Raw genomic sequence first — 9,179 nt, 5'->3', positions numbered from 1 at the left:
GTTCTTGCTAGTATCGGGTTGTGCTCTGATGTGGCAGCCACCAGGTGTGTTAGGTCAGCCAGAGGGAAGCGTGCGTGCCACTCAGCCGACACCAGGGCTCTGTCGAGACGCACCCTCGTGAAAGTGCCTCTCGTTACCTTCTTTTCAAATGTCCATGGTATACCAGAATAGCCAATGTCCAGCCACATGCAAACATCAACGACATCTCGAAAGGCTTGTATCTGCGCATTGCTACGTTGCCCAACTCCCACGTGCTCATCTGGACGTAACACTTCATTAAAATCACCAATGCAGAGCCACAGGAGACTGCTCAGAGTACTGATGTTTTTCAAAGTGTCCCATGTCTTGTACCTTAGGTGGGTTTGAGCTTCGCCGTATACGACGGTTAGTCTCCAAGGTTCATGGCCCGGTTCAAGGACCGAGCAATTAAGATGATAATCCGAATAACCCAAAATCTCAATATTTATTGCATTATTCCAAAACAAACCGATACCTCCACTTCTACCACGACTGCTAACAGCATAACCATTATCGTAACCGAGTGTTCCTGCTAAAGCTTCTACCCTAGAGCCTTCCAACTGGGTTTCTACGATACATAACAGGGTAGGGGCAAATTTCCTCGTGAAATCGCAAAGTTCACGAACCGTCGCGGCTTTGCCCACACCACGACAGTTCCAGCAAAGAACACTCATTGGGCTCGGCGGTGCCCGTCACTCGGGCCCGCCAACTTTGGAACTATCTTGCTTAGCAACATGGACTTCACCGCTGAAACTTTCTCCGTCTCTGACCCCACCTTTGCTCTCTTTGTTTCCTGTGTAGAACTCGGGCTTGCTGGCACCGTTGGAGCAGGCAGTGCAAGCATCTTCCCTTGTATCCCTGCCTGGGAATGTTCAGAGTCCTTCGGGATCGTCTCCGGTCCCAGATTCACGGGTGGCTCAGACCCCCTCTTCCTGACCCTTTCAGCATCCAGCATCTCCAAATCCTGCTCAAAAAATTCAGCTTCGGCCCCATCATGCTGAGAGCTTGAGCCCCCGCTTCTCCCAGTTCGTCCTCCTCTGCGCCCCCCCCTGCGTCCACGGCCACCTCCGGGCCCGCTGCCGTTCCTCATGAACCAACTTGCCCTGAGCTCCTTAAAGACAAGAGCCGATGGAGGGTGAATGCCTGTGCCATGTTCCTTGTAGAGATGGCCTAGCATGCCACATACCGCACACCAATCCGGTAGCTTTTCATATTTGACCTTATAGACTTGTCTCTCGCCTCCCCTTATCATAGATACGGCGTTCTTAAGCGGCTTCGCGACATTTATCCTGACCCACACACGGTAGAAGTTTCCCGTGAAATCGTGCGATTGGGCTTCAGTGAAGAGGACCTCTCCCACCTTGGCAGCAAGGGATGGAACCAGGTGGGCGTAGAGAAGCGGTACATCATGAATTTGGATCCATATCTCGATTGAGTCCAACCTGACAGTCGATGGCTTCGTCACCCCATCATATTCCTTGAGAATTACCGCATCACCTCGGAAGTGCCACGGTCCCTCGTGCATGACCCTCTCCCAATCCCCTAGACAGGAAAATTGGATAGTATAGAGGTTCTCCTCTAAAGGCTTGAACTTGGCTTCTTGTGCAAGATCCCATGCCGCTCTCATGTTCTTGAAGAACCAAAACTGACTGTAGGGTTTATCGGAGTTAACCCTAGCGATAGCAATCCACCGAGCCGCCTCCTGCGGGACATCTTTCTCATCGAAGATCACGTCATCCAATTCATCCTCCTTCGGCCCTAGCTCCTCCATCAACCTTGCGACGTCGCTGATCCCCTCCGGTAGTGGGGATCCATCTGCCGCCATGTCGAAACCCTAACTCGAGTTTAGAGTTCTGGTTTCTACAGTCGCCCTATGCCCCCGATCCTCCGGAATAGCCAAAGCCCCCGACCAAGAGACGCCGAGACACCCCCCCCCCCCCCCGCGAACCAGGAGAAGTAGCTGCGGAGGGAGCGCGGGCGGGGAAGATCAGAACTCGACGGCGGCGGTAATCGCCCCTCGAGAAAGCAAAACCCTAACTAGAGGGAAAAAACCTCACCGGCTAGGTATCTGGTGAAACATTTCCCCTCATAACGCCGGGCAAGTCCACCAATCGTGCACCCATCCGCTATATGGACCAGCCCAATGGATTTTTTTTCTATCTTTAATCATCGGTGTTGGAAATGTTCTAGAATCTTCGTTGATTGCTTTTTTCTCCGATTTCTCAGAGGTTTTATTGGTATTTCATTATTTATTTTCCTTTTTCGTTGTATTTTTATTTTTTATCTTTTCTCCTATTTTACTCGGGGACATATTTAAATCCGTGAACATTTTTATAATTTGTTAACATTTTTAAAAAATTCTTGAAATTTTTAGTTTTTTCAAAATAAAAATTAGTTTTGATACTTCTTGAACACGTTTTAAAATTTTCACAGTAGCCTGGTTTTGTAGAAGAAAAACGACTCAAAAACCAGCGTATCCAGTAGCCTGCATTAGGAAAACCGGTCAAATAAAATAGCACCAAAACGTTAGCCGGCCAGCCAAGTTTGAGCGACTGAGTGTTTGGTCTTTTTATTTGCGCGGAGGACTCGAGCTATGGATATTCCTATGGTAGTACCTTGGCAGGATCACAACACGCCAATGAGTGGAGTGACCAAAGTATTCTTGTGCACAACTCGGTATTCAGTATTCTTCCATTCAGTGATGAAATTGAAGTGATTTTTCCAAAAAACAAGTGTAAACGGTTGCCAAAATACTGCGATCCTTGCACTAGCATACAAAATTTGTGCAAGGATTAGTGTCCAGTTCAGCAATTGTACATTCACAAATATATTTTGCTTTTACATTTTACCCAATGGTCATTTTTTGCAAAATTGACATGAACATGGAATTAGTTAGGACCCAGCAGCACACGGAACAAAGCTAGTAGTACAAAGATACAACCCCATTGTCGTGAGTGGACGCCTGAATAATTCGCCCGGCCATATCAATCAGGTTCAGTAACCACGGGCACACGTAACCCAGCAGAAAACAAAAGGCACACAACTGCTGACCTACACTGAAACTTAATCATGTACTACCTCACATGCCAACAGCCTCACACATTCTGCAGCTCTGAACACACCTACTAGTCGATGTGTCACCAAGAACAGCGAGATCATCTTTTTCTTAAGATAATAATGGAGTAGAACACTATGCAGGCATCGCGAGACACACGCGGCCAGAATTTAGATCAGATAACTTATGGGACAGAATAACCTTATTTCATTACTTTCATTAAATCGAAGTAGGTCGGACCAAATGAATTTCAGAGTTGATTGACAGGGTACATGAATGAATGCAAGGAAGGGGGGCTTTTTCTGCTGGTGGATCGACAAGAAATTTCTAACGCTGACCTTCTCGTGGTCACCGATTAATGGCTACTGCTACATGTACACAATTTGAATGGATATTTACACGGCAATATTGAATCGGAGGAGAAAAGAATGGTGTGGGCCGGAGAAAACAATGGCTTTGGCTGCAATCACAACCTTTTTCTAATCATTGTTCTGTAAATTTTCCATGTCCACACAAAAAGGAACATCGTGAGAAGCGTGGCCACCGTCGTCCAGAATATGATCAGCCATGACGGCATCGACTTCGGGAAGAGACCTGTTTCAGAAGCCAGCGACATGGTCAACATGACAGAAGAAGGCGCATGCTATCCGCAAGCACCAAGAAAGAAACTGGACTAGTAGCACTCACCATGTCCAAACTTGATGCAGATCAGAAGCTCTATGATGCATATAGCCAGCGAAAGCCAACAGAAAGACCCCACCTTCTTCACAGAGTTCCTGAAATCATTTATCACATATACAAGACAATTACTTTCAGCAAGATTGCCTCCATGTTTATGTGAATACGTAAGATAAGCTATGAAGTTTGAAGCTAGTGGGTCAAACTTTGTACCTGTCCTGCAAATAGGTGTTGTATTCGCGGATGGTTGGTATCGCAATCAACCACCAAAGGACCAGTCGGTAGACAATCAAGGGATTCCGGGGAGGAATCCAGAGGCAGAACTTAAGAAAGAATGTGTTAAGTTCGATGGTCATGAAAATTACGCACAGGCTTAGCACTTGGATGAATCTCCAAGGGCCAAGCAGAGGGTACCACTCATCCTTGTCCCACTGTGCTGGTGTGAACTGACCTAGTGTCCTTTTCACCTAAACAGAGGCAAAAGGTTGAACAAATGAACTCATGAGCAAGGCTAACGACATCAAGTCTAAAACAGATAACTGATATGGCTCAAGAACATACAACTTCAAATAGAAAATTCGGATAGGTAAGCATAGCAAACCACAATCTAAACCTACACAGGCTGTTTGTATCTATATATATGTGCAAATGAAAACATTCAAAAAAGGATTTGCAGGACATGAAGAAAGAGGTTTAAAAGGTTAATCGTTATAAGCTTTAGTTTGGGCTAGTAACCCACTAACTGTCAATGGCAGGTATGAATATGTGCAAGTATTACTGAGCTGACAGCAAAATGCGTGTCCCTTAAACTGGAAGTATACATCTTAACTAGAGTTTATGCATAAAACTGACACTAACAGATGTTGCATAGGTCAGTGGAAAAACAGTTACAGAGTATTTCGTGTGGTTGCAGATAATTCATTATAAACTATACGAGATGTGAACTCTTGCAATGAAAAGTTTGACCTTGTACATAAACTAGTCCAGACAAGCTAAGGAATTATTTTAATTGACAGACTATTGAAGGAATTGCTCTGGTTTCTCAGTAACTTTTGCCTTCGCTAGATTTCATCGTACTATAATGACATTGAGTAGGATAAAAGATCAGCTGCAGCTGGACATAATATTGAATAAAAACTCAATGCGACTGATTGCTTTGCTGGCCAACTCATTTTCCTATACACAGATTAGTAATAGCATACCTTACTCATAATATTGGGCTGGCGACTCAAGCCAACCCATTCATATGTCCTCCCATCAAAATATCTCACAGTCTTCATACCAGCCCAGATACCTGGATCACAGACAAGATGCCCGCATTCAAGAAGAGGTAAAATATAGGAGGTAAATTTAATTATCTAAACAGCTAAATCTATTGAAGAAAACAAACAAAACATGCATGCCGACATGTACCAAATGTAGGTATTAAGTTCAAAATTCATATAAAGGTATTGTGTATATAGATAAAATAATGAAAACCACATAAAAATCTTACCAAACCAATTGCATATCAATATGTCTAGAACAATGCTATCCCACCAGCATTCGTTAAAATTTGGCAACATATGTCGAAAAGTTAGCTGCAGTTCACACAACATTACATAAGGGATCTTGTTTCAAGATAAAACTGAACACATATGTAAAAGGTACATACCTCCATTAACTCAAAACCAATTGATAACACCCATAGAAGTGGTTGGTTTCGTATCATTATAGCCTTTCCCCACCATCCAAGGATATGGGCAATAACAAATTCGTCAAAAAGGATGTCCTAGAAAAACCTATATTCAGATCAGTAACTTGAAGCATCTCCAAGATCATGATCAATCGGAGAAATACAACAGACCAAAATTGAACAAGGAAAGGTAGCAGGTTTGTGAATGAAGTCATCATACATAAACATTGTTAAACCTGCTTTTCGGATGATCAGGTACATATATACGGCAGTCGGTTCCATAGGATCTTTCAGGTAATTCTGTCAGACAATGGTGTGAAATAAGGATTCCTTCAACAAGATAAAGCTCCACTATTAGATCAGATATGGAATAGCATCTGTCTTACCAACACCAAGGTCAGGGTGAAGGTACTTCATGAACTGCCTGGCATCATCACGAGTCTGCAAAATGAAATAGAAGAAATTATGATTACTTTCTGCTGTTTAATATTGCCTCTGCTGCTAAACTATAATTTCTTGACATCGTTGCATCTTATTACGATGACCTCTTTCACCAATAAAACTCAAAAGTACATATATGGAAAAGATCATACCAAAGCAATGATACAACTGTTTAAATACAGATAAAGTGCTATATTACACAATTAATAAATTTAGAAAATAACTTTTCACCTTAGATGCGCTTACATAATTCACTGCTTTTTCATAAAATAAGTAAGGGAGCTAACAGCTTTCTGTTTGCATTTTGGCTACACAGAGACAATAGGTGAGCATTGCACTTTCTTATTGCTGCCTGGGGAGTTTTCTGTTGCATAAATAAGCTACCAGAATGATTAGAAAAGGGATACCCTGGCCCTTTTCTCTATTGCGTCTTACTCTCTTTATCATCCTATTTCCAAATTAATATCTATTCGCCGCAAATTGTAATATTACACTTGGCATTGGCGCTATTGTTATCAATACACTCTGCCAGATATTCCAATTGCCAAGCAATGTCACCGGGTTTTCTTAATCAGTGCAATGGCATATCTTTATTTTGTGTGAAGCCTGAGCCGAAGTACTAGTAAAACGCAATTCCCCGTGCTAAGTACAAAAAAAAAAACTGAGAGACTTTTCCATCATTAATTAGCAATGCTTTTGACAGGTTCATGAATCCGAAGAATCGAGTGGCATAAGCATTTTTTTTCAAACAAGATTTACAAAACTGTACTTACCTGGAAAAGCAAAAATGTGAGGGCCACAAGGTAAACAACTGCCATCCCATGGACCAGGCGCCAAATTGCAGGATGTGGTCTGATGAGCACACTGAATCATAATGGAAGTAGCTGTCAGTAAATGTTTGTACAAACCCCAGCGACTTCTGGAACAATAATCAATGTCTTTTATTTTTTACAGGGCGCAGAAATGAAGTAAGTCTTTGCTGTCCTGGTTAGTGCTACTACAAAACTTTTTTTTTGAATGGTCGATACTAGAGATCATACTTCGCAAGCTCGAAGATATTGAGAAGTTCAGATCAAATATAAAGCACACATAAATACATTTCCCTTCTGCTCCATAGCAGTGAACAATATACTTATTCATATCTACATGCCCACTCGTACGAAATAAGAGTTAAAAAATAAGGTATATAGTTTCTGCAACTCACGTTGAAGGTGCCTGAAGAAAAGAATAAGCCAAGAAAACAGCAATCATCGCAAAGACGCCCCTGTTGACAAGATGAAAAAATATATATATGAGCACTCAGATTTGCCCAACTCAAATGGGAATTAGCAGATAAAAGGCCAGAAAAATAACGGTGAATGTCTATTATCCCAGTTGAAGATATGTTCTATCACAGATGTTCTGTTGGTGATTAAGAAACAATCATTTTTCCGGCATAACATGAATAAAAATACCTTTTTACAGATGAGACACGGTCAGCAGAGAAGCTTCCTTCTGGATTAAGAGCACCACTTGCCCAACTGATATAAAGAATTATAAAACAGATGCTCATTAAACATACAACAGTTTCACAATTCTTTAACTCTTTTTTTTTGCAGTGATCTTAAAACAATTGTAAAATGCCATAGTAGGTCAACCACCAGCAATGTATTACTGACATCATTGTGGTAAGAATCTCTCTAGGAAACTAAAAATAAATAATTCCACAGGTAAAAGAGATCCAGCAGCAGCTCACATTAAAAAGCAGGTTCCCATGAGTAACAACGAGATGGTCCGTGGCCTGTACGCCCACGCGGTCCAGGGATCAACTTCGCCGAAATTATTGGGCGGTTTTACACCATTGCACCCTCTGTCGATATACTCTCTTGTAGGCTTGTGACGACCGTAGACCTCCATGGTACAACAACCTTGACAAAAATCACCACCTGCAAAGTGTCCATGGCAGCATACAAGATCAATCAATACATGGTCTTACTGACCTTCAAGAACAGCAAACAGAGTGATGCCACTCTTCCTACGAATGAGTAGCAACTGAATAATGTGCCAGCACCTAGTATCTGGCATCAAGAAATGATTGAGCAGAGCGCATACGGAAATAAACACTTGAAACGAGAAGAGAAAAACTAAATTCAGCATGAACAGCCAGCAGCAATGCTGAGGCCTTTGTGTGGCTCTGGTTGTTCCAGGATAACAGAAAGGGGGCGGTCTGCCCTCTGCTGCCTGCGACCAGAGGGCGGCCTCAATACCAAAACAGGGGAGGGGAGGGGGAAGAGAGGAGCGTTGGAACTTGAGAGGGACGCGATTGGCTGAGCGAGGAAACAAATTCAGAAGAAAGAAAGATACAGAGCGCTACGACCTGCCTCTACGATTCGCTAGGTAGCTAGCTACAGTGGCGCCGTACGGCCTCCTCCAAATTAAGAAACCGCAAAAGCTAAAAGGCAGCAGCTTTTCGCAATGCCGTCCGTCCCAGAGAGAGAGAGAGAGAGAGAGAGAGAGATCTAGACGGCGTGCCGGGTGGTGGCGCCCAGGAGCTGTGGAGGCCAGCAATCACATACCTCGAGGGGGGCTCAATGGCCGAGCACCGCGGACGGGGCAGAGAGGCGGCGGCGGGAGCGCGGTGCCCCGGGGAGGAACGACGGCCACGGCGGCGGCACGCGCGCGAGAGAGAGAGGCGGGAGGGGGGCTGATGGATGCGCCGGCGGCAGAGTGGTGGGGGGATTTAGGGCGCGTTGGGGGGAGATTGATCCTGGTTCTTGGAGTATAAATAGGTGATTAGTGGTATCAGGGGGGAGGAGAGGAGAGCGGCGCTGGCAAACTTCGACGACTGGAGATGCTTCGAGGTGAAGGGGGTTCTGGCTTTGTTTTGGACCCAGGGACGGACGAGACGACCCTCTCGCTATCGGCCGTGTGGGCTGTCAAGGCCCCCCGTGTGGCAATGCCAATGCCCTAATGAGATATCTTTTGACAAAAAATGTAGTATATGGTAATAATAACCGTAATAAACAAACGTTCGCTGGGAGGGATGGCAACTTTAGTTGTGAAGAGGATGGCAATTTTGGTTTGCAAGCACGGTGATTTTCTGGCGAAGAACAGAACTACAGTGGAGTTGCCACGCTCGTTAACTAGAATTACCATGCTCGGTCAACGCAAATTGCCATCAAAATCGTTCACGGATGTCATCTCTCCCAGCAAACGTCCGCTGTTTGTTGAGGTCGGAAATGTGTGCTTTGATCCACATGTAGCTCGTCAAGGGGCCCTTTTCAGAGAAGGAAAGAACACATATATTCAAACCCTAATCCGATCTTCTTTCCG

At 44.0% G+C, this 9,179-nt stretch overlaps 1 protein-coding gene across 1 annotated transcript; it reads right to left on the bottom strand.

Moving 5' to 3' along the window:
* Positions 1-3,265: 3,265 nt before the first annotated feature.
* On the bottom strand, positions 3,266-8,684 carry LOC125542335 (CDP-diacylglycerol--serine O-phosphatidyltransferase 1). The gene is made up of 13 exons (XM_048705327.2): positions 8,423-8,684; positions 7,603-7,792; positions 7,322-7,387; positions 7,072-7,131; positions 6,641-6,731; positions 5,813-5,867; positions 5,647-5,726; positions 5,406-5,522; positions 5,247-5,331; positions 4,954-5,045; positions 3,965-4,218; positions 3,761-3,849; positions 3,266-3,667 (listed from the first exon to the last, which is right to left on the bottom strand). The coding sequence occupies exons 2-13, from the start codon at positions 7,761-7,763 to the stop codon at positions 3,540-3,542; spliced, it is 1,278 nt and encodes a 425-aa protein (XP_048561284.2). The 5' UTR covers positions 7,764-7,792; positions 8,423-8,684; the 3' UTR covers positions 3,266-3,539.
* Positions 8,685-9,179: the final 495 nt, after the last annotated feature.

This window comes from Triticum urartu, chromosome 3A (assembly GCF_056163025.1).
Source record: "Triticum urartu cultivar PI428250 chromosome 3A, HENAU_Tu73, whole genome shotgun sequence".
NCBI lineage: Eukaryota > Viridiplantae > Streptophyta > Magnoliopsida > Poales > Poaceae > Triticum > Triticum urartu.
Note: the sequence above shows the minus strand (reverse complement) of the source record. Positions and strands in the feature narration are given on the sequence as shown.